Genomic DNA, 26,703 nt, shown 5'->3' on the forward strand with positions numbered 1-26,703 from the left:
AGCCGTTCTGTCCAGTCACATTCCAAACTGACGCCATCTGGAGGCATGTCATACAGACACGAAAGGTGGCTTGTTGTTTTGGGATCTTCCGCCAAAATCACTGCAAGCGCTTTTGTAGTCATTTTTGACCATTCAAAGCGCTTTCACATTACGAATCACATTCACCCATTCACACACACATTCACACACGGGTGGCCGAGGCTTCTGTCCAAGGTGCCATGTGCTACTTGGGTTTTGAACCATTCACACACTGATGGAACAGTCATAAGGAGCAATTTGGGGTTCAGTATCCTGCCCAAGCATACTTTGACATGTTGACTGGAGGAGGCGGGGAACAAACTACCAACCTACCGATTAGTGGACGACCTGCTCTATCTCTGAGCCACAGCTGCTCCATTTGACTTTGGGATGAGAACAGTATGCTTACACTCTCGTCATAAGAACTCCATAATATCATAATAATGTCAATATTGCCAAAATGTTTTGTTTATAGTTTGTTGTGCTGCCCCCAAGTGGACAAGAACACAACTATGCAGCTTTAAACCTCACTGCTGAACCTTTTTTATTTATGTTTCAACAAAACAACTTCATAAGGTGATAGTATTGATCAGTGTTTGTATTTGCAGCTAGTTTCACTGCTCCCTTGTTGCTAAAATAATCAGTTAAACACCTAAGATCATTTAAGTCAAGCTTTGGTCAGATTTGTTTTGGCTGCACCACCATAACCTAAGCTTATATTATGAGGCAGCTAGATGAGCATTTCTGTGAACAGCTGTGACCACAGTGATATTTTAATGATCCCTTCTGATGACATGGTTACTGACAAAACAGTGGCTAAAAGAGCACTGGCCATGTTTCATGCTGTGTAGCGGCCTTTGTTCTATAATAGTCCACCGCCTTAGCAACTACTACTGTAACTATGGTGTATGTTGGTCAGTACCACATCTCCCTCCGGTGGCTGCTCACTGCCAGTGAAAACTAATCGTCACAGTCAGCTGAATTCAGTTTGCAGAGAGCATGTATGACCACCTCTGTTTGCACAGGAAGCAGATGCACATTTGTCGCACTTGGCTGCACTGTGAATGCATGGCTGTGTGTGTGTGTGTGTGTGTGTGTGTGTGTATGTGTGTGAGAGCGAGAGACCACAAAGCCTGTACACGTCCACACACCTCTACATCTGTGGGTTTTACAGTTAATGCAAATGTGAATTAAAGAAATGGAAGACAGTGACCTTCAGAGTATGCTTTGTGTGCAAAGTTTGGGCCAGTACTCAGATTTTTTCTTTAGTTTTTTGTATTTGTCTGCAAAGTATTAAGTCATTCCTCCTGATCTGATTCTTGTTAGGGTACAAAAAAAAAGCCCCTGGAACTGTGTGGATACTTACATTTTACATTAAAAGCTGTACACCAACACACCAGTCTAACCCCAAAAGGGATCTACATGGATCTAGACAAAGGTTTAAAAAAGTGGATCTCGACAAAGGTTTAAAAAAGATTGCAAGCAGGCCAAGGTGGGAAGACAAGACAACCGAAAGCAGTGAGTTTAAGCCTTGGAAACTTATAAAAACATGGACAGATAGCGGTAAGCAACTTAACAAGAAAAGAGCCAAAAATGAGCAAAAACAACTGTCAAAAGTTACAAGAAAATTACCTGAAATTGACAAAAGAAAGAGAAAGTAAAAAATAATCAAATAATAATAAAAAATAATAATAAATAGTAAAAAAAATAAAAAAAAAATATATAAAATTAATCATTATATTATTTTATGTAACCTAATTTGTAATACATAGTTATAATAATTATAAAGTTTTCTCATTATTTTTCCTTGGTTATTTGATCTTTTTTTTTTTTTTACTGATTTTCTCTCTCTCTATCGCTCTCTCTTTTTTTTTTTTTTCCCACGGGTCATTTTCTTTACCTTAAACATTTTTTTTAATTTGTGGAACATCTCTTGCCAAGTTTCTAATTGTTTTTTTTTTCTCATTAAAAATGAAATTCTGTGGTTTCTAAGATGTAAATGCTTGTAAAGGGCATATCAATACAGCACAAGGAAACTGACGTCGATCTAGGTTTTCAAGGGTTAATTAGGGACGTAAAGAAGTGGGAGGTGTGAGGAGGCAGTAAGAGGAGAGGGCAGAAAAGAGGTGGGGGGGGGCTCAAAAAGAATGAAGCTTGCGGGAGACATGAAGTTGTAGAGACATTCCAGAGTGAACAGGGAGCATCTGGAAATCTTTAAAGGAGAGGGGAGGAGAGGAGGAGGCTAACAGGGAATCTGCTGAATATTTAGGCCACATATGCAGAATCTGAGCAGGGGTCGTTTTTCTGTAAGATTTTTTAATTACTGAAAAATACTGTTTGAATATGCAAAAACGAGCAAAGATTATAGGGTCACATAAGTTGGTACAGTAATAGCACATGACTGTGAAAAGTAGAAGCAGAAAGCATGATTGCATGAGACTGAATCTGAAAGAGAACATGTCATAGACCAAAAAAAAAAAAAAAAGACAGAAGAAGAAGTCTGCCCAAAGTGCTCGGCCTCTTCCTGCCTGACGATCAGCTCAGGAAGTCGAGGCAGAAACGGAGGGCAGGGCTGACAGAGAGACCGCTTTTTCCCTTTGCCTTTTCGTTTTTCCTTATTCAGTCCGATCAACAGGAGGGAGAAGAAAAAAGGAGGGGGGCCAGAGAAGAGGCGGGGTTCTTCGATGGAGCTGAGAGACACACAGTGACAGAGAGCAGTCCAGCACTCAATCTGTGGAAATATGATGGAAGCCAGCGTTGTTTCCCAGGACGCAGGGTGAGTGCGTGACGGCTCGGTGATAATGTAGCGAGGTGAAAACAGCGCAGAGCTGAACTCTGCTGTCAGAGAGCGGGGGCTGTAGCTGTGGTGGAGGGGAGAGGGAGTCGGGGGTCGAAAGTTAGACAGCAACAGCAGGAAAAACAGATGTGATGACTCACCAACTAATATTTAGGTCAATAGCTTCTCAGTTTTTTTAAAAAAAAATAGCAGATCCTGTGTTGATGGTGTTTCACTAAATCTGATTTCTAACATGAGTTGCACGGAGAGAGCTGTGACCGTGTAGTTAGAGAAATGCCGACAGTTGGGGTTTGTTTCATCCAACTTGTGTGAGAAGTTGAAAGTTTCCACTGACCACTTGAAAAAAGGCGTGTGGGACTCTTTTTGCACGTTTGAATGTCACTCGTTGAGAGATAACCACCCGACTTTTAACTTTCGACTAAATGATGATGTGATTTAGGAGCCGTTTTGTTCGAGCGGCACTTGCTGCTCTTTGTGTCGGTTAACATGTTGAGGCTGGTCAAGGCTGCAGCGTTTGCTGAGTCTTACAATATTTTTTTCATTAAGAGTAAAAGAATTAATTGTACATTATGATTAACTTTCTACATTTATTTTGTTAGAAAGGCTAGTGCCTGGATTGTTTTGCTTTTTTCCTTTACTTCATGAGAATGTGATTATCCTAAAGGTCATGTTAGGTCACGCAAAGGCAAGGGTGGATGATGTATTTAGATGTATTACGCAAAGGAACACTTAACCCACAAAATGACTATTTGTTTATCAGTTACTCACCCAATGTTACACTGGATTTGTAAAGAAAACAGATTTTCTCACGTCTCTACAGTGAACGAAGAATCCAAAAATTGATAAAATTCTTGATGACCTAAAGTAAATGAGGTCCATGTTTAACAAAAGCAAGAACTATATCAAACATCCGTTCACAAACTCTCACACAACTTGTGCAGTATAATCCAAGTTTTATTTATCTCATTGTTTGCTCAGTGCTTCACAATCACATTCATTGTCTCGAAAAACATTACTATTTAAAAAAAAACTTCCACATACTCAGTCTCACACACAAAGGAGTAGCATGCCAGCCAAGCATGTACATTCAAACTCGGTGAAATGCATAAGCAGATTTCAATGAACAAGCTTGACCATGCATGTTACCTGCAGAACAAAGTGTTTTAAATAGCCAGGTTTTCATGTAAATACACACACTGAGCACAACTGGATAAATGAGACTTGGATTATGTTGAACAAGTTGAGTGAGAGTTTGAAATGGGATGGCCTGATATAGTTTGGCTGTTGTTTAAATGCGGACTCCATTTACTTAATTTCATTATGAATTTTCTCGCTTTTTTCGCTGTGGAGGCATGCAAGAAAAAAAAGTTTTATTTATGAATTTTATGTAACACTGGGTGAGTAATTTATATACAAATGGTCATTTTGTGGATGAAGTATTCCTACAAGTTAAAGTATTAATATTGTTGAATAAAAATAATCCATTAAAAGTATAAGTACATTATGGTGGAGCATAAGTAAAAGTGGCATGGTATGGTAATACCTGAGTAAAGCGGGCCTTAAACAATTGCATTACAAATCTGCACTCAAGTACAGTACTTCAGTAAATATACTTAGTTATTTCCCACCAATCAGTAAAGTGATGGTGTGCTATCCCAAGAACTACAAAGAAAGCTCATACCACACATTTGAAAACAACTCTCTCAGACTATGATAATATGCACTGAATATCTGCATATGATGTTACCAAATGGTTATGGAGATAAAACCATAAAGAATATGTTCCAGAATATGTGCTGCGTTTTTTTTTCTGACAACTGCAACGTTGCTACCCCAGAGAAGATTTAGCTGACCTCATGGTTATTCTGCCCTTTTCCTGTGAGCAAGCAGGACATGTGAGCAAGTGTGACGTGTGCATGTGGCTAAAACAGGATTTTGGGGTCTAGCTCTGTAGACATGTGATTTCCTCAATTTTGAAGGATATTCAAGGAAGACTGATCTCGCTCTAAACAGACCACAGTTTGGGAAAGAGCTACTTCTATTGTAGATAAGAGATCCAATGATAGGTGCAGACAGTGGGGTCACTGGATAAGCTGGGCCAAAAACTACATGGAAAGTCTATTAAAGTGAGAAAATATTGTGGGTTTTTTTGTTTGTTTGTTTTGTTTGGGTTCACTTTGGGTGAACTGACCCGTTATTACCTCTAAACTCCCTATGGTACATTTAAAATCACAGATCTGGCACAAGATGTCTTTCTTTCTCTTTAAAGAGGACCTACGACTTAATGGTCATTTTCAGATTAATATTTGTATTTTGGGTTTCTACTGCTACTACTTCTACACTACTCAACTTTAATTATCAAAAACACTTCGTTAACCTCATCCTCTGTCTGAAGAACAACATTTTCTAGCATCTCTTTAAGCTCCCCTCCCCGAAAAGTCTGGTCTGCTCTGATTGGTCAGCGTTTCAAGGTCTCCGGCATCTCGTGACATCTGCACTCTTACAGCGAGGGGAATAATTGTCACAGGGAATTGCAGCACTTTCTACTGTGAAAAACATCTGCAACTAAGATTACATATTTTCCTGACATTAGCATGTAGCTACATGTAGCAGCGTGCTTGCAGCTGAGGAATGTCTGTAACAGAGTATAGCTGCACATTCTCCTGTTAAAAATATCAAATGAAAGCTGGACATGTTCCAGTAGATTAGAAATGGGGGTTAAATTTTCTTTGACGTTATAGCTTCATGTAACAGTGTGGTTGAGGTGGGTAATGACAGTAACGGAGAACAGCTGCACCTTCTCCTATTAAAAGGCATCAATAAAAGTTTTTAAACGCAACCAAACATGTTCCAGCAGGAATATAATTCAAAATCAGAGAAATGAACAAGATCAGCAAACAACATGACATGTTTCCACAATGTTAGCATGTAGCTACATGTAGCAGTGTACTTGCAGCCAGATAATAACTGTAACAATGTATAGCTGTACTTTATCTTTCTAAAAATCACACATAAAAGGTTCCAATTAAAGCTAATAAACACAACTGAATATGCTCCAGCAGGTCTACCATCAAATATAAGGGAAAATGTAACATCATCAGCATCCAAGATTACATAGTTCCCTAATGTTAGCTGATGGCTACATGTAGCAGTGTACTGTAGCCAGGCAATGACTGTAACAAAGTTAAGCTGCACTTGCTCTTGCTAAAAATTTACCAACAAAAGCGTTTAAACACAACCCAACGTGTTCCAGCAGGAATGTGATCCTAAATCAGGGAGAAATTAACATCTGCAGCCCAAACTAGATGTTTCACCTGTCATTAGCATGTGGCTACATGTTGCAGTGTTTGCTACATAATGTAAACATTTATAGTAGCATCTGGAGCAGATGACCTTATAATGACATCTATCATGAATTGCTTGCTTGTAAAGTAGAAAATGTTGGAAGTATTTAGAAAGGTCTTATGCCTGAGTTTTTGCTCCCAATTCTTTTACATTTATTTACATCATTTTTTACTTTGATCTTGTTTCATGTGGACATCTGACATGTAACATTACATATGTAAGGACAGATAATGGGTATACTAATTTGATTTGCTGCTGGTTGTCCAGGCCCAAAATGGTTTATGGGATTGACTGTGGTGTTTTTTCCACAATAAAGGAGTTGTTCTCTTGACCTGAACACATAGCTTAGCTTTAAGTACAAACAGAGACAGAGCAGTAGCTCAAAGGGCACAAGCAGCGCATTGCGTCATTCTGCTTGTGATGCAACACAAAGTTTGACAACAATTTGCCACTATCCGCTGTGATTTGTATTAATTGCCTAACCAAAACTCACCAAAAGGGCAAGAAAACAGCCTGAACAGCACTGGAAGCCTCCGTGTAAAATCTAAAAATGGACTGATGTGGTCACATTGTTTTCTCATTAAAAGCCTGTATTTTGTTCTAACTGCAAACAGCATCTCAACAAACACTGTATTAAACTGAGTTAATATGAACATGCTGTTATACTGAAGGCAGTGCTGATTGAATGTGAGTGAAACTGCCTTAGAGTTCAAGTAAATAAAGATTGTGTTGTCATATCTCTAAGCTCAACAAAGTAAAACCATCAGACCAACAGAAAGGCGTTCTCTGCCATCTGAAGGCTAAGTTAAGTTGGTTGCTAGTTGTATCTTATTGTTGCATCTTTCTCATGGTGATATTATTGCTCAGAGTTATGACTACCTTTTCCGATTCCCACATAAGCTCTGCTTCCTCTTATTATGACAGTGTTGCATTTGACTCTCGTCTCCCTTCCTGTTGTTAGACAATTGTTTCTGAGGAGCAAAAATTTGGACAAGAGACAAAAACAGCCAGTACCCCAGCTAGGTTAGCTAGCATTCTAGTTCAGATTTTTTGAAGTGGGGTTGTATGGGGTACTTTTCTACAGATAATATATCACAAACAACAGATTTAAGTCGGCATGTCCCAAGTTGGGAGACACTGTAGTGTCATGGTTAGCATCAGTCGCCTCACAGCAAGAGGGTCCCTGGTTTGATCCCAGGTTGAAACAAGGTTTGGTCCATGGGCGGGGGCCGCCCTGTGCAGAGTTTGCATGTTCTCCGGCTCTCTTTCATATTCCAGACACATGCAGTTCAGGTTGATTGGTGACTCTAAATTGCCCGTAGGTGTGACTGTGAGTGTGAAAAGTTGTCTGTCTGTACGTGTCGGCCCTGCGATAGTCTGGCGACCTGTCTGGGTTGTACCCCGCCTCGTACCCAATGACAGCTGGGATTGGTTCCAGCCCCCCGCGACCCTTGTGAGAACAAGCGGACAAGAAAAGAGTCCGACATGGAAGCTAAACAGTGTACTGCTGTGTATGGGGGCCAGCAACAAAATGTGATTTCGCGACCTTAAAAAAGTGCCACCTATTAATTGGTAAATCACCTTTCATGTGGGCTGAGTGGGCTAGTGCAGGAATTAACCAATTGGGGGATGTATTTGGTCAAAATGGCTTGAAATCATTCATTGACATTAAACAAGAATTTCACCTAGATCAGAAGGAGTTTTGGAGATTTTTACAAATCAGACACTGTATTAAAACTAATTTGAAAACTGGCCTAGACCCCCCATCTAGTATCCAAGAGTTATTCCTAATTCCTGGTAACAGAAGAATCAGAGCTTCTAAGTTCTATGGGATATTTAGAGAGGCACGTGCACCTCATTTAGAGGGGCTGAAACGTGCTGGGAGAAAGACTTGGGAATTCAGGTTTCAGAGTATAGCTGGAAGAAACTGGTTGCATCTTGGTATGGTTGCTCACACGAAACACAGTCCCAGCTTATCTATTACAAATTACTCCACAGAAACTATTGGACCCCCAGTAAACTTGCTAAACTGAAATTAGTTGACAAAGATACTTGTTGGAAATGTCAGAAAGAAATAGGGACTTTAGTTCATATGCTGTATGGATGTGGAAAAAATGATCACTTGTGGGATGGGATCATTAAGCTCTTGAATGGTCTTTTTCATATTAATGTTTCTAAGTCTAACCCTTTTACCAGATAACATAAATCTAACTGGAAGACAGCGAGTATGGGTGCGTCTAGCCACCACAACAGGCTGTAGGATAATATTAAGGCACTGGAAGTCATTTATTGTTTGTTGTTTTAAAGAATGGACTGAACAAATGACCAAAATGGCTTTATATGAACAGGTAACTTACAGAGTTAAGGGGAGAGAAGATATCTTTAACCAAGTCTGGGGTCCCTTTTTGCAATATTTAGAGGATGCATCTGCTTTGTCAGATATTGTGAGTTAGGTATATTCTGTATTGGATGTGAAAGTCACGAGTCAAGTATACCCAGATGTCAAGTTAAGTTTGTAGGCACTTTGTTTTTGTTTGTTTGTTTGTGTTTTTTTTGGTTTTTTTTTGTTTGTTTTTTTTGGTTTTTTTTGTGCTAGCTGTTATGTAGTTCTGTTTGTCTTGCTTATTCAAAACCAAAAAAAAAAAAGGACAGAGAGCTGACTATATGGATGTAATGATTGTTGTAGTCAATGATTCTTATGCTCTGTTGTCTGACAAAAACATGAATAAAAAAAAAAAAAAAAGTGCCACCTAAAAAAACAAATATCAGTGTACGTAAGTGCTCGCTGTATTTGGTGTTTATTCACTGCTTTCCTTTATTGTCAGAAAGTGATTTTTAATGGGAAAATGAAGCTGTCACATCACTCTCTTCAAAGCCAGACTCCACTGGGAAAAACAGAGATTTAAGATGTGTTATTGTGTGACTTTGGTGAATCTGAACTGACCCTTTTAAAATGCCAAAGTCACACAATAACACAAACTAAATAACTGTTGACCAGCAGCTCTTGTGTTCACCGAGCTAAAATGACGTTTCTGTCATTGGAGTCTGGTGGCTTTGATGGGAAACTGAAACCATTAAAGTCTTCACCATCAGAACAGGCAGTGGTGACAATAACCACAATGTTGCATACACTTATTCCAGTATTGATTTTTTTTTTAGCTGGGACTCTTTTTAGGTGGCTAAAATAAATGTTACTGACCCCATCCACATCAGAGCATTGCTTAGCTCACATGTCAGATCCAAACTGAGGACAATTACACATACTACTACTTCAAAAAATCCTAATTATCCCTTTAAAGTTATATATGACCAGTTGACCTGTTACTGTATGTATCTTATTCCTCTGTGCCACAGAGCTCCATCGTCATTCAAAATCGCATAATTTAGCCACACTATTGCACTGGGTGACATGTTCCTTCATTACCATGAACATGAACAAACACACACACACACACACACACACACACACACACTGTTGTTTGTTTTGTATTGGTCGCACATACACCGTCCTGCTGCCACAAATGTGGATCCGTCTGAACAGTACCCAACAAATGTGCTATTTGCTCCTGACTAATGTTAACTGTGCTGTGCTGTTTTAGGAAATTACGTTTTTTTTAAAAGGAAATTACACAACTATGACTCAATTCTAAAGCTGCATTCATAAATAATTTAAGGCCTAAATTATGTGGAATTTGTCGCTTGCAGTGAAAAACCGAAAGAGATTTTATCACCAACTGCAGAGTGAGAACAAGAGAGGGAGCATGTGAATATTAAATGAAGTGTAGACGTGATACAAAACTTTCTTTGCACATGAAGCCCATTGTTACTCTACAATTCTGGATTATCAGTTATTCTCTAACAATGACAGAGTGATGGCTGACTCATATGAACGGGTTCAACACGCGTTTAATGTGCATCATTAGAGCCGCATTATACAGTATACAGCGTCTAACATCTCTGCAAACCACAGACATGTTACTTTGTATGTTATATGCATATTATATCGATGTTTCTAAAGTGACGTAGTTCTGGTTACTTGTAGACCACATGAGCTGATTTTGTTGTCAGTAGGTGGATTGAATGATTGACGGGCAAATAAAAGTCCTGCATTGAAGATGGTACTTATGTAAGAGAAAGTATAATCAAGAAAAAGTAGTTTAAGTATAAAAAGTAAAAGCACCCAATGCAGAAAAACTTTTTTTTTTCAAAAAGAAGCTCAAAATCATTTAAAAAATTAGAGCACAACACCCCCACACAAAATTATAAAAAGAAAAAAAATCAAAATAATGAAAAAGAGAAAAAGAACATTCCAAAAATCAACATGATAAAAAATATAAATGTACACCCAAAACTTTAAAATTAAAAAATATATAAAGATATCAGAATATATATATATATATATATATATATATATATATATGAAATTGATAATATGAAAAAATCTAGAATAACACCAGCTTTATCCTTTAACTTTCTTTCAGATTAAGATTATTTGCAATAGCAGACCCTGTTTTGTGCCACACAGCTAAACAATGGCTCAGATTCTTGAAAGCACAGCTGGCTCCTGATCCTCTCAACAACAGTCTCAATTATGCACAGTAATGAAACACATTGTGTGGCACAAACTGCATGTCAGTGTCCCTGCGGTCACTGAGAATGACTCAGGTGCTGGTGACCAGATGCTTGTTTCTGGAGGAAAACTGCAGACTAGATATAAACAAATCCTCCGCATGTTATTTCCATCCTTGACCTTTGACCTCTTTCTTCCTTCACAGCCACACAAGCCCTCTGACAGGATCAGTCGACACTCCATCCATCCCCTCGTCTGCCTCCATCCCCCCATCCTCTCCACCTTCCCTGCCCGCCTCAAACCCTCCGGTCCGGCCATGTCGACCCAAACCGCCACCTCCTGCGATGAAGTCCTCCCAGCTCCCTTCTTCTCCTCCTCCACCTCCGTCCACTCCTCCAACCCTCCCTCCCCCTCTCCCTCCTGTCTCCAAACCTCCTCCCCCTCTCCTTCCCATCTCCAAACCCCCTCCGCCCATCTCTTCCAATCCTCCTCCTCCTTCAGTTGCTCCCTCTCCCTCCTTAAACCCTCCTCCATCTCTCCCTCCTCCTCTGTCCCCTACTCCAGCATCTCCTGCTCCCCTGCTTTCTATCCAGCCAGCTGTCTCCTCTGATCTTACTCCAACTTTTACACCTCCTCCTCTTCCTGCCCCTTTATCACCAACAATCTCTTCCTCCTCCTTATCATCACCTCCTCCTCCACCTCCTCCTGTTATCCCACCATCCTCTCCAACTCCTCCGATCCTGAGTGCTATAGATAGGCTGGTTGGGAGCGTCTCAGTGTGGCAGCTCAAAGGACTCAGCCAAGACCAAACAACAAGTATACTGGAGAAAGAGACGGCTGGGTGAGAGACACACACACACACACACACACACACACACATACACACACACACACACACACACACACACACACACACACACACTCACTCACTCTTACACACTGATTTCATCTCAGATCTTTCAAATAAAGTTTAAAACAAAGGCTGAGTTATGGATGTCTTATGACAATCGACTGGAAAGCTTTATCTTTCTGTGCAGCACCACTTGTGGCCTCGACAATGGCAGACACTTCACATACTTTCATGCTCTAAACACTTACTCTGCTGTTTTTTTATACCATGACAAGGCAAAACACATATTTCTAACATATTTTACTAGAGATGTCTCCATCCTGATCCGAGTCATCTGTGTATCTGCCGATACCGAGTCCCAGTCAGAAACCTATGTTTCCCTAGATAATACAGCTGCACAGTACAAACTTTGAGTAGGGTTCTTTATTCCTATGAATATTTAATATTTAATATCATTTTCAGTCTTGGAAAAAATAGAAAACTATGAGATCTGTAAAAATATCTGCTTTGAAAACTCTCATTGGCTGAATTTTAACACAGACTGTAGCGATCGGTGTGTTGTTTTTGCTGTTGATCCTGTGCTGCATATTCTAAGTGTTTGTGCACTAAAACTTAACAGCGTTTGACTCTACATTCTGACCTCAGAGCTGTAACCACATGTTTACATTTGCAGGCATTCCTGGTTCACAGCACAGAGGACAAGGCTATGACACTGTCAGTGCGCCTGCCTGATGAGCAGAGAGCGCCGCTCGTAAACAACCTGATGGTCAAACAACACAAGACATGTACGGGTTACACACTAATGCAGCTGCTGCTCGAGAGAGCTGCTGCAAAAGCTTCAAATAGTGAAAAAAATAAAATACCAGATTTGCATGGCAGATAGCAGAGCAGTTAGTGATTCATTGTAAAATTGTTTTCTGTTCCAGTTTTTCACTTGGATGGTTCCTCACTGGTGTTTGATGACATCTTTAAATTGATCTCCTTCTACTGTGCCAGCAGGTAACAAAACGACAGCACACACACATATGTGCACACATGTACATCTGTATGTGCAGATACATGCAGCAACGCAAAGAAAACATGTGCAAAGCCATAAAACATGGCTTCTGTGCATATATCTGTATCTATATGTGTGTGTGTATGCATGTGCAGATAAATGCAAATAAAAACTACCCCCCCCCCAAAAAAATGCTGGCTTTTTTGTTATTGACTCCAGGGACATCCTGGCCATCCCACTGAGGTTACCGCAGGTTATTGCCACAGCAACTAAGAAAGAGGAGCTGGAGGTCATCTCTGCTATGGGTGCAGGTAGAAACATCCACACCATTAGCTTTAGCATCACTTTAGCTTTCTGGACACATATCCTTAACAGAATAGAAATTAAACATAAAACAGTTATGACATGGATTTATTTTATCACTGAAGTAATATGCAGTTTAGGTAATAACTGGCGATTGTATTTTTGCATCAGTGTGGGGCAAAGAAATGTCAGTTAACAGAGTGCAACAACATATATACTATAACAGTAGTCATTTCATTTTGCAGCCCTGGACTTTCTTAAAATGAATGTGTCAAGGGCATGAAGTGATGAGGCAGTGGCCCCCAGACCACACCTATCTTCAGACTTGACTTTCATTATTATGTTAAAACGCCTGTTAAGTTTTGTGACTGCATCTTGCAGGGTTAACATTTTATCCTTATGACAAAATCTGTCCACAGACAGACAGACAGACATATAAACAGCTGGAAAAGTCAAAACGTCTTCTGTGGTGGTTCCTGCTACAATAGATGTCACATGGACCACATTTTGCCATGATAACACACACACACACACACACACACACAGACTCACACACACAGACTCACAAGGTGAAAACAGCTAGCTGTTGTGACATTGTCGTGGCTGATAATAATGAAAATAAATGAGTGATAAACCTGATAAATGTTTCTCTAACACTGACTGCATGTGGTGCAGATTTCTGGACGTCTGATCTGAACCAGCAGCCAAAGAACCAGGACCTGGTTTTCCATCAGAACCAAAGCAGACTGTACTTATATGTCAACCCAGTCCCTGTGGAGGAGAGCCCCAGCAGAGAGCTGAACCCCTTCTCTGTCTCCAAACTTGATATCATCACCAATCAAAGCACCACTTCCTCCCTGCAGAACGGAGAGGCACCACAGAAGACCAGCACAGAGGTTAAAGGTCAAACTAAAGCCACACCCAGCCAGGAGATAAAATACAAGCGCCCCCCACCCCGACCTCCCAGCCTGGGCTCAGGGATGGGCCTCCTCTTCTCCACTCCCCCCTCGCCTCACACTTCATCTTCTGCACCTCCAGCAGCTGACAGAAAAGAGGAAGGAAAGGGAGGACTGGGGGAGAAAGAAGAGAGGAAGTCAGTCGCGACATCACTTACTCCTTCGAGGCCTCCTGTCCCCCCGCAGAGCCGAGCCGCTCCCCCACTGCCTCCTGCTCCTCTCCGTCGCACCTCCTCCAGGAAAAGCACTGACCGAGAGGTAGGAGAGGGGACGGAGAGAGAGAAGGGACAAAATCCAGCAAAGAAGACTGAGAGAGGAGAGGGGGGAGGAGACACAGGGGAGGAGAAAACTGGAAGTAAATCAGGTCAGGTGGGTGAGGGGGGGGCGCAAGAGAACAGCAGCCAGCATCAGGAGGAGGAGGTTAAAGAGGACAAGAGAAAGAAAGAGGAGGAAAAGGAGGTGAAAACAGAAAAAGAGGAGGACAAACAGAAATCCAGTTCCCAATGTGTGCCATCAGTGAAGAAACCGTCCCGCCCTGTCCCTCCACCGAGGAGGAAACCCAGCTCCCCGGACGCACCTGTGTGCTCCAGCCAGCCCGCAGGAGGAGGATTAGCCAATCAGAGTGCTGGGATAAGGGTGCCCCCTCCCTCTCCCGCACGGCGGCCGGATGTGTCACTGTACTCGCCACAAGGGGGCGCTGTGCTGGGAACCGACCCCGACTCCTGCTCTGCCAGCAGCACAGAGGAAGAAGGAGAGCTGAACCAGGAGCAGGAGCAAAACAAGTAGGTCTCATTGACCCTTAGTTACTGTTGCTACGTCTGTCAAACTGTCCATCCTCACATGGTCTGCATGTTAACAATGGCCAGGTTTCTGTACCAGAGTAGCACAAAGCTGAACCAAATTCACAGAAAAACAGCAACAGAAAATGCTAATTAATGTGCATTTCCATCTACCACCAGTATGAATATCATGAGTGCATTCCATTGAGGGTTAAAGGAAACCTGCCTTGTGTCACTGATAGATTCAGTTATTCAGTTAATTAGTTCGTTCTAATATTGAAATTTTGAAAAATATAGGATCAGAGCCTCTGACACTAGCCTGTACTCTGATAGCAACCAGGATCCTGTAGGGCTTTTTTAACCTGTAACTGCACAATCTACTGATGTCTGACATGCTCCGTTTATAGAAACACTTGATGACTCTGGTGGGTGGTCAGATGATTAGCCTGACATTTGCAGTATCTGTTTGAGTTTCTGGTACTAAATACTGTTCATACTGAAGCTCACTAACATGTGGGGAAATCCCCAGGATGAGTCAAGGTTTGCTGAGCTATGATTGGACAATAACTCTGCGTGCGAGGGGTTTAGCAAATGTTCAATTCCAGTGATAAAATAAGCAAACAGTCTTGAACTCGATGCAAATGGATAGTTTAATCTTCTGAAAAAGACTGTTTGAAAACCTGAGGGCTCAATGGACAAAGATCAGATAAGGTAAGGACAAAACTTCGATTACCCTGAGGGAGGAGTGCCAGTAGAATCAGTGCAAATATAAAAGTCAAGATAACACTTGACATAAACGTGTCCCAGGCTTTGGTCCTTACTGGCTAGACCCTGTAGATGTTACAGAGGACACAGCTCATGATGCTGCAGCACAGAGAATTCACGGAGCATATAACCAGAGCACAAGCTGTAATCAGAAAAATGCATTCTGTGATGCACAGATGGGTCAAACTGTGCTAACCCGAGTCTCTCTGGTTAAAAGCCACAGTGCTACATTCGATGCTAAGCCTGGACTAGAAGACTAGAAGTTGTTTTTAAGGGTAATATTCAATGGTCAGTTTAATAGCATTTTAGTTAAGTCATGTTTTTATAATTATGTGACGCAAATACAGAACAGGAAAAAGAGGAAAGAAGTTTTCCAGAATAGATACGAGAGCGGAGGTTGACACAGCCACTGAAAGATCTCTGATAAGATGTGAGGCCCCAAAGATCAGAGCAGTCTGCACTGTTTAAAGTTGTTTTCATTAATTGCGTAAAATGTAGCATTAAGATCAGTTTACCCTCATCTATTGCTGGAAATGACAGAATGGAGAGGGGTCCAGAAACTACAAATACATAGACTACGCTCATATGAGTCTACGGTCATATAAGTCAAGACAGTCAGAGTTTACGAGTTGGGAAGTTCTTCTGACTTTCTTGTGTTCATGAGCTCTGAGTTGGTAAAGTGGGAACAACATGGAAGCTGCAAAATAGATAGGTTGCATTTTAATGCAAAGAGCGTTTAAACATGTTATTTCTTTTTTCTATATCTTATTTTTTTTAAATATCTTATACAGTATATTTTTCTAAATTATTTTATACATTATTTTTTTATATTTAATTTAGGTCACTCGACATGGACAGCAGTTAACATTAATACCATATTACACTTTACATGTGATCAAAAATTGAAAACCAGTAAATTAATAAAAAAGTTTCTTACCACTAACCAAACACTGACTTGTTTTTGCATTTGTAACATCAAGTCAGCGACTCTTGTTATAAAATATCATTGTTATCAACATGAGTATATTCATCTGGCATGCTTTATACTTTGCTTGCTTGCTACAGCTAATAGATGCAGATACAAAAATATGCAACTACTTAAAGTAAATGATAACTACTGGGAATAAAATAAAAAACTTTTTACTGTCAATTCTTGACACTGTTTCTATGCTTTCCACCATTTCTGCACATCACAACTCCACAACTCATTTATCATCGAAATTTCCCACTCATAATTCTGACTTTGGTGGGCCGTTCATATGCCCATAACTCATAAATACGGTAAATAAATCCAATATTTCTGAGGAGCAAGTGAAGGCAGCAATAGCCAAGGATAATATTAGACATGCAAAACCAGGATGGACAAGGTTGCATGTTGTTCATAAACACAGACAGAAACTCTGCACAGAGTTCACATCATCAAAATGTTTTGAGCTGTGCGTACAACTTAATCTCTTCTCTGCACAGAGAGTTTCAGATGAGTAAAGACTGGATCTTATAATCAATCTGTGCCACAGTGTTGTTCAAAGAAATCTAAGTCACGAGTCATTCCTCAATGAAAGTTTCTCTATTTGAATAGTGTGTCATGAGTCACAAGGACACTGAATCAAAGACTGTGCTGAAAACGGTTCAAAGTTAGTGTAAGACGTATAAGAGATAAGAAGAAAAAGTAAAGAAAGACTTACAGAATATTTCTTTCCAGTCGTCCTGCAGGGAGCCGCAGCCCGAAGGCAGCAGTCAGGAGGACCCCCACCACTATCATGCTGGACCGAGCCCGCTACCGCCTGTCCACCGTCCTCACTGGCCTCATCAGCCATGACCGCCGCCTCACACAGCGCATCGTCGAGCTGGCCAGGGACCCTCTCAGCTACTTTGGTAACCTGGTGAGTACGCTGAGGGAGAGAGGTACTCATTAGTGTCTGATCTGAGTTCAACAATCAGCTGATACAGTTTTGCTTTCACATTTTGTATTTAGGTGAAAGAGCATCGTGCGTTCACCTTGGAGACCATGTCTAACCACTCGTCCTCCACCGAGCTGTTACAGGAGATCAGACAGATGATGACTCAGCTCAAGAGTTACCTGCTGCAGAGCACAGAGCTGCAGGCGATGCTGGAACATCAATACACACAAGACAAATTGGGTAACTTCAAAAACTTAAGTTTTAGTTACTTTGTTTTTGTTATTATTATTCAATTAAATTCCTGAAGTGTTATGTGGGACTATGTGTGGAATTTCGTTAAGCCGCTATTTCTTTGTTTTTTATATTTTGCTTATTTCATTGGTGGAATGTAACTAAATGCATTTACCCTGGTACTGTACCTAAGTATGCATTGGAAGTACTTGTACTTTACTCAAGTATCTTATTTTCATGCCACTTTATTTCACTATATTTCCACTACATTTCAGAGGGAAATATTGTACTTTTACTTCATTACATTTATCTGACAGCTTTATTTACTTTACATATTTTGATTTTTGCACAAAAAAAACATAAGAGGGGTTTATAAAATATGATGCTTGTTATAAATTAAATTACTAAACAGTTTGTACAAGTAATAAGCTGCAATAATTAGTTAAATAATTAATTTGACATAATAACTACCAACTAACTTGATAAACACAGTCTTTTCTTTGAGTAAATACTTATGAGATTTGGGGGTGTGATTTTTAATTTTGTTTATAATTTTGAGTTTTTACTTCTTTTTTAGGAATTTTTTGTGGCAATTTTTTCTGTTTTTCTTTTTTAATTTTGAAGTTCGGGGTGTTTAATATATTCTCTATCATTTTGATTTTTTATTTTTTTAAACAATTTTAACAATAAGTTTTCTTGTTTTGAGATTTGGATTGTTTTTCTGTTTTGGGGGGTTCATTTTTTTTAAAGATTTTGAGTTTTTGGGTGTGTTCTATTTGATTTATTTTTTAAAAGATTTTTCTGCATTGGGTACTTTTGCTTTTCATACTTATAGTACATTTTCCTGATTATACTTAATTACTTTTAATTAAGTACCATGTTTTAAATGAAAAAACCAACAACACCTAATGAAATATTTTCAATATGCTACATGCAGAGAAGATTTTTTTTATTATCACAGACTGGGATATGTCAATGATTAGCTGCAACACTGATTGTGACAGTGCACCTAGTGTAAATAGTACGTATTTTCTCCATAAGCCAAATGTGGTTAAAAATTACATCATCAGGAATAAAATAGTAAAAATGACAAATTCCAAGGCAAAAGCCCAGAATGATACCCAGAAATAATACGAGTCATGTTTTTGATGGCTGTGGGATCAAAAATTACAGTTTGAATGGGTTTCAATGGAGCATTTTTTGCACTTAACAGTCTGAATGTAACAATTTAGTTTCCACAGTGTATTTTAGACTTATTGTAGAAGCTGAGCTGGAAATTCCAAGATTAAACAAAAATGTTGCCAAAATGTATGCAATATGCATGAGCGCAGCCAAAATGATCAAAAATGATAAGAATGAATAGCATGTAAAATGCGCCAAACAGTCCCTAAGGATTAAATTAATTGTGTGTGTGTGTGTGTGTGTGTGTGTGTGTGTGTCCGAGCAGAGAGCATAGTAGAAGCTGCTCTGTGTAAGAGTGTACTGAAGCCACTGAGGGAGCCTATTTACCAGAGTCTGGAGAAACTGCGCAGCGATGACAACAGCCTCAAACAGCTGGCACAGAACCAGGTAGGAGCGCAGAGGAGCCCTGCTGCAGCGGGACGGCTCCAGCTGCAAGAGACAGCACACAGCAGTATTCAGGCTGACAGCAGCAGCAGCTGTGACGCTGACGGTGTGTGTGTGTTATTGTGTGTGTCAGTCTGTCGTTTTAGGCAGTACCACCACAGCGTTAGGAGTCACCACAGCCGTCCCCGAGGCCTCTGCCATGGAGAAGATCAGCATCAAACTCAACAACCTCCATCTGGAGTACTCTCCCCAGAAAAAGATCGAGCTCATGCTGAAGGCCTGCAAGATCATCTACGACTCCATGTCTGTCAGCTGTCCAGGTCAGAACACATAACACTACTTTAACCCTTTGAAACCAGGATCGACAGCAGTTTTCCTGTGCTGGGTTCAGATGCCTTTTCATAAGTCTTTAAATCTTTGAACCGTGAACAAGTTGGTTGGATTTTTTTTTTAAACATGGGAAAAGAAGACATAAAGCAACTTGGCAAGAAATGTCTCCCAACCTGCAAAAAATAAGTACAGTGAAAATTTAAAAAAATAAAAAAGCTAGGGGAAAATGTCCATACAACTAAATTTCAATGATTTTTGGGTTATTGTCTTGCCTTTTTTCTCTTATTGTCTTGATTTCTGGTAGTTTCCTTGTTTTTTGTTTTTTTTTTTTTACTAATGTCCTATCTTGAGTAATTTCTTCTTAAGTTGCTCATTGCTTTCTGTTCATGTTTTTGAAAGAAATTAAGCCAGCGTCCTTGGACTTTAAAGAGTTAACCCTTAAAACTCTATTAATGTCACTGTTGTTTTTTTTGAAAACAGGAAGCAGACTCTGCAGGTGACATGTTTGTGGGTTCCTCATTGGTTTGCATTGATGTTCTCCTTTAAGCTGGCACTCCGTCTCAGTCTTGTCACATATATATTTTTCAGGCCGCCTCAGGTGCCTGTGGTTTTGGGCCCATAGCGAACATGAGCATTAGACTACAGTCACACTGCAAGCCTTAACATAAATTTCAATAAAACCAAAGGAAAATCACAATTTCTGATGCTTGTCTATGGAGGTCTATGAGCAGGATGTACATATTTAAACAATACAGCATTGTGCTGCTGTTGCAGCACAATGCAAAAACACGAATGAGTTTATAAACATCTCTGTCTCTGATAAAAAAAGTGTATCCTATGGGATTTTTCCCTGTCAAAATATTTATATATTTGTGTGTTTTGTGTGTCTTTGTGTCTATGTGTGTTTGTGTTTGTGTTTGTGTGATTAGGGCGGGCCCATGGTGCTGATGACTTCCTGCCTGTAATGATGTACGTCCTGGCTAGATCCAATCTGTCCGCCCTGCAGCTGGATGTGGAATACATGATGGAGTTGATGGACCCATCGTTAGCGCTGGGAGAAGGTTAATATCTGAGCTGCGTTTTACTGTTGATGTGTCCATGTGTTTATCACATTATTGATCATGACCCTGTGTGTGTTTGTGTGTGTGTGTGTGTGTGTGTGTGTGTGTGTGTGTAGGTTCCTATTACCTGACCACCACCTACGGGGCTCTGGAGCACATTAAGACGTTTGACCAGCAGAGGTCAGCAACACGGCAGCTTAGCCGAGAGGTTCAGGACTCCATCCACCGCTGGGAGAGACGGCGCACGCTCAACCAGGAACGCATGGCCCAGGGATCTGTGCGGGTAGACACACACACACACACACACACACACACACACACACACACACACACACACACAGAATATTATCAACAATGGCACACTGTGTGATCTAAAACAGTCAGAGTGACTCACAGAAGCAAGTAGGTATCTTATAAGTAAGTATCTTATGGCACAACACATTTACAATACAGTTTACATTAACCATATAAATCAAGCAAATTGGCTTGATTTCAAACATAGGAAGAAGGCAATGAGCAAGAAAAGAAGAAATTAGCCAAAAGTTTGCAAGAAACTACTAAAAAGTGTTTTTTTTTAAACCTGAAAATGGTTAAATAAATAAATGAATAAAAAGGATTAAAGGAAAAAGAAAGTTTTTTTTAAAAAAAAGAATAACCTGGAAAAAGTGCTCTAAAAACTATAATTTTGTAAAATAATTCTAAATATGTAATCTTGATAACCATAAATATACCTTTTCCTTAGCTTTTTAAACATTTTGTCCCTATAATTTTTTTATTTATTTTTTTGCTCATTGCCTTTTTTTCTCAGGTTTTGTAAAGAAATCACTGCAGTCATGATCCGGACAGAACTCGAACCAAAACAATTGTAATTTTTTTTTTATTGCCACACCGACGTGTCAGGCCAGACACCCTTCTTCACTGTGTACATTCGGCAGTATCACAAAGAAAATCCACAGGAGGGGTTATACCATAAATTCTCACATAAAAACACCTACAGTGCATCCCAGCAGGGGGAGCCAACATTTTAAGACAACAATTAATTTTAAACATTATTATGATTATTATTATTATCGTTATTATTTATTCATTTACTGATTTATTTTTATTGTTTATTTCTTTGTGTTTAATTTAAATACATATTACTGTGATTCTGTGTTTTTTAAATGGTGGCTCCCCTGCTGGGATGCACTGTAGGTATTTTTTTATGTTAACTTATCTTAAAACCCCACCTGTGGGTTTTCTTTGTCATATTGTCATATGTACATGATGAAGAAGGGCATCTGACCCTAAATGTCTATGTGGCAATAAAACGGTTGTAACTGGAGTGCTGTCCTGATCTTGACTGCATTTATATCCACTTTGAGGATTCACCATCCAGTCTCAAAAAGTTTAACAGAGTGAACACATTGTGACTAATTTATGAAAGAAATTGCACAAGTTTGCTCAGGGTTCAAAGTTTTAAATACTTGTGAAATGCCTGTGGAGGCAGCATAAGAAAAGTGATGTTTCTCCAGTTTTAGATTTTTATAGTTCAATAAAAAAGAAAACACACTCAGATAGATGTACAATGTATCATGCTTATATCTGGAAAAAGTGCACAAGACAAAAGTACAGAAGTACAGAAGTATCAAAACTGTGAGTGTGATGAGATGTGTCCAGACAGTTTGTCTAACTCTTTGTGTATTTCTGTTGTTACAGGACTTTCTGACAGTGTGTTGTCCGGAAATCGGAACCAACCCCAAAACTCTGGGTGTCCTCCCCACTACCACAATGCAACAGCTGGCTGAGCAGTGTGCTGCACGCTTTGAACAAGGTCTGAAACATACTGTCACACTCAGTGCTGGGTTTACACTCAAACTATTTTAAGCTGGCACTCCAGCAATGTAATAATGCACTTGATAAAGTTAGGGGGAACTCGCACAAACAGAATTTTAAAAGTCATCAACACTGACCCGGCAGAGGAAGAGCTATCCTGACTCTCTTTGGTATGGCTCAAACTCCCAAAACTGCAGAATCCTACACTTCCCACAGTGAAACTCGTTATAATACATCATGGATACATGAAAAAAGTGCTCCTGAGGCACAGAAAACATCATACAACTGTTTTTACAGGCTGAGTAACACTTCCCATGATCAGTAAACTGATCTTAACGTGTAAAGTCTTTGCAGTGCCCCTTTAATTATTAATTTTCATTAATTAATTATTAATTAATTATTAATTGAGAAACAAGTTAAATTAATAGCAACAAAAATGAATGCAAGTTTAAAAGTAATAAAAGCAATGTCAGAAAAACAGAATATAACATTAGACAGCATTACACTACGAATAAATATAAATAGGAATCAAGCTAGGCTAAATGACTCCTGACTCCAGCTCAGTACGTCACACACTGACATACCGTTAATATTATTTTAATTAGCGTTATAACATTTAAAGAAACGTGATCATATTGTGGTAATGTCATATTCTACAAACTACCCAGAAAGAAGCGTTATTTGCTGTAAATAACTTTTTTTTTCATGAACTATATATGGAATATAAATAGTACTTGCATGTGAAACTCAATAAAAATCCAATTTCCCATTAAACACAGTATATCAAAAAACAGAAATTAGGGTTTCATACAGTTACAATATGCAAAACTCACATTAACATGAACCTACCTGGCCTAAAAATCAACAGCACACCGTCTTCATCATCTGTATGTGAGATAATTGCAACCATTCAGGTCTGTGTAACAGACTCGAAGGACTATTGTCCAAAATAATATTCAACACTACGGCTTGGAGTGAGTCATCAACAGCATGGCTAGCTAGCTAGCTAGCATTACCATATGTAAACAAAAAGCAAAACTTATTGTTAAATTTACTAATTTTGTATATTAGCGTCTGTGACTTTCAGATAATAATCTTATTGTGCTTACAGTGGAAATACATGTCACAGTTAATAATAACAACATCATAAAAAGACTAAATACAGACATAGTGATTGCTAGTTAGCTTGCACGCACCTACCTCTAGCTCAAGTGTGTTTCTCTTTGCCAAACATGTATGGTGTGTGAGAATGTTCCCCCATTGTTCTTGTAACATTGTGGGAGTGTTTTATATGAGAATATGATCTTTCACCTCGCAACATCACCAAAACATCCTCAGAATGTTGCAATTATAACATTATGCCTTAGTCAGCTTTTAACCTTAAAGGGACATTATTTTAAATGACAAACATTCTTAAAAGGTTCTTAGAAAATTAAATTAAAACATTTTCTTTAAAACATTATTGAAACTTTTAGGTTACGTTAGCCAATGCTGTGGGAACGTTCCCTGCTAGCTGGAATGCACATTACATAGCAAATAGTTTGCTAATATATTAATGCTCTGAATGTTGTGCACAGAACCTTTAAGTTGGCGAGTATCAGGAATTTGTTCTTGACTATTAAACTATCATCATATTGTTATCATTCACTCTGGATAACGTCATGCCTCATGTTTACTTTCCACAGACTCCTACATACTCAGTGTGTATAAGAACGATGTTCACCAGCCCATGGCCCCGACAGACCTGGCCCTCAGTGTTAAGAACAGTTCCCAACCTGGATCCTATTACTTTGTCTATCACCCTGTTGATCAACCCATCAGCCAGCCTGGCCGCAGATGCCCCACTGACCCGCCTCCAGCTCCGCCTGCAGAGAGCTTCCTCCCAGAAGACTTTGTAGCCACTGACTCTGTGGAGCCAGAGGCAGAGGAGGAGAGTCTGATTAGCTTGTAACTGCTCCAGCATCACAGTGCTGTATCTCTATGGTAACTACATCACTGTGGTGACAGTGTTACTGCGGTGACCGCATCAACAAACAAAATCTAGGACAATGTTTTAATCTCAGGTCACACTTGAAGTGTTGAAATAATTGAAACTTAAATGAACAAATACAACTGATGTGAGTTAGAGCATGCAAGATATCACAGAATATTATGTGATAAACGTGGAGTATGAATCCCTTGTTTTGAATTTATTTTATCACCAAAGAGAAGAGTGACCAACTCAAAGGACAGAACAAAGACATGAAGGACTGAATTTGTATCTCAACATGGGGTCTGGAACCCCATAGACTGAAGGAGGAAATTATTTTATAGAATGTAAAAACACATGTTATCCTAACATGCACTTATTTTATCATGTTTATACTGTTTATATATGTTTACTCTTTGATGCTCAGGCCTCTGCTTCAAACTGGGGTAGACTGTAAGTTAGTTATTATCAGTTCAGGATTACATTAACACGATGAACTGTAAGGTCTTTAAAAAAGTTTAATATGATCAATATTACTTTGTGAAAATTAGCTGCTTATACACTTGTTTAAAGGGGGCAAAGGACTGTGCAGCTATATTTTATTCAAGGCACAGGTTTATAGCAGCTATATGAACAGAAACTTTCATTTTCATACCAAAATTTCTAGTAAGCATCAATAGGTCCATTCCACTTTTGTCTATATACTGATATACTGATTGTATTGTAAATAAATTGGCTTTTATAATTTGCCAATTCTGTTTCTTGTTTAAATTGCCATCTCTATAGTAAAGGAGTTCCAGTATTTAGTACAAAATAGAAAATAAAACCACTTGTTGCCCCCTGGTTATTACGATGCGATGTGATGCGATACAATATGATACATCTTTCCCCAACTGACAGTCCAACAATGACGTTTCCTTCTTGCAGCAATGGGTCAAGGATGCAGAGGTGAGAAAGCAAGTAAGATCTGAACTTCTTTCTTAAGCTATCTTTCAATCAAACAACATGCAACATGATGTCAATGCCTGCAAGAAAAGACTCTACACAAGGAAAGACGCTTTTTCTTTAGATTAGTTTGATTCAAGCGTACCAAACCCTAACCATGTTGAGCTCAAAAGCTTCTCCCTGTTGAAATGGACAATATTAGCGATCTATGCTGATGTCAGCAAGCTTTCACATCGAATCGTTCAAAAACCACAGTTCACTCAGATATCTCAAGAATTTGATCATTGTCAAATTTGTCATTTCCACCTGATGAATACAAAAACAATTCTGTGACCATAGCAATGGTGGGCGTTTCTGATGAAAATATAGGTAGTGTGAGGTGACACTACTTTGTGTCTAAAGCTTGTTATGCTCTAAAAATCATTGTGTTGCAGAGCCATTGTTAAGGCCAGCTGCTTCCTGTCTGCAGGTCATTATTTCCAGCAAGGCCCATAATGAGGCACTTAAAAGGTAACAAGCTTCCTGTATGCTGACAAACTCTACAGAGTCTCCACCATTTCACCTTATTTCTTGTTTCCATTTTAGTCAGAAGCCACACACAGAAATTGTTTCATGAGGGCAAAGCAAGCAAGGGCAAAGCATCAAATTTAATGTGTGAACGTCGAATATATTTCTTCCCACTTCCTGTACAGCTTATGTTCGGAGACGGAGGGTTTCTCAATACTGGCACACTAACAGGGTATCTTTGTACAGTAGCAATGGCTGAATCCTTCCCTGAAAGAGGGGTCAACAAACTCTTTCAAGAACTGTAGATGCCATTGGGTGCAACAAGTCCAGAGAACGTTTTTAAAACTGACATGTCCAAGAATGTTGCTGTCCTACTTCAGAGTATCAAAATCTAAGGATTCCTTTATTCACAAATGTTTGTCTTGGAAAGAGTGGTCCTCTTATGATAAGCTGCGATGATCAACATGGACATCAGTCAGTCAGTCATTTTCTGTAACCGCTTGTCCTCGTAAGGGTCGCGGGGGGGGCTGTCATCGGGCGGAAGGCGGGGTACACCCTGGACAGGTCGCCAGACTATCGCAGGGCCGACACATATAGACAGACAACCATACACACTCACAGTCACACCTAAGGGCAATTTAGAGTCACCAATCCAACTGAGCTGCATGTCTTTGGACTGTGGGAGGAAGCCAGAGACCCCGGAGAGAACCCACGCAGACACGGGGAGAACATGCAAACTCCGCACAGAAGGGCCCCCGCCTGGACCGAACCCCGTTCCAAGGGTTATCAGGGACTCTCTTGCTGTGAGGCAACAGTGCTAACCACAAAGCCACCGTGCCGCCCTCAACATGGACATGATCTACTAAAATGATCTACATTGTATCTACTAAAAAAACACAGATCAACCAAAACGCTAAAACCACTGACAGATGAATAACATCAATCATTTCATTACAATGCAATGCAAACCTTGGGTCCTGCCATTCATATGGACCACA

The 26,703-nt window shown here is 39.7% G+C and overlaps 1 protein-coding gene across 1 annotated transcript; it reads left to right on the forward strand.

The window, feature by feature from the left end:
• The first annotated feature begins 2,613 nt into the window (after window positions 1–2,613).
• rin3 (Ras and Rab interactor 3) lies at window positions 2,614–25,006 on the forward strand. The gene is made up of 14 exons (XM_042500952.1): window positions 2,614–2,794; window positions 10,936–11,571; window positions 12,253–12,365; window positions 12,507–12,579; window positions 12,797–12,888; window positions 13,556–14,618; window positions 17,083–17,263; window positions 17,356–17,521; window positions 18,960–19,081; window positions 19,212–19,398; window positions 20,338–20,469; window positions 20,586–20,752; window positions 22,168–22,282; window positions 23,970–25,006. Exons 1-14 carry the CDS (start codon window positions 2,760–2,762, stop codon window positions 24,233–24,235), a joined length of 3,348 nt encoding a protein of 1,115 aa, XP_042356886.1. The 5' UTR covers window positions 2,614–2,759; the 3' UTR covers window positions 24,236–25,006.
• Window positions 25,007–26,703: the final 1,697 nt, after the last annotated feature.

Source organism: Plectropomus leopardus, chromosome 14 (genome assembly GCF_008729295.1).
Source record: "Plectropomus leopardus isolate mb chromosome 14, YSFRI_Pleo_2.0, whole genome shotgun sequence".
Lineage (NCBI taxonomy): Eukaryota > Metazoa > Chordata > Actinopteri > Perciformes > Serranidae > Plectropomus > Plectropomus leopardus.

Coding starts and splice junctions, on each gene's coding strand:
- rin3 (XM_042500952.1), top strand. CDS start 2,760: ATGATGGAAGCCAGCGTTGTTTCCCAGGACGCAGG. Junction 11,572..12,252: donor CTGGAGAAAGAGACGGCTGG/GTGAGAGACACA, acceptor TTTACATTTGCA/GGCATTCCTGGTTCACAGCA. Junction 12,366..12,506: donor GGTCAAACAACACAAGACAT/GTACGGGTTACA, acceptor TTTCTGTTCCAG/TTTTTCACTTGGATGGTTCC.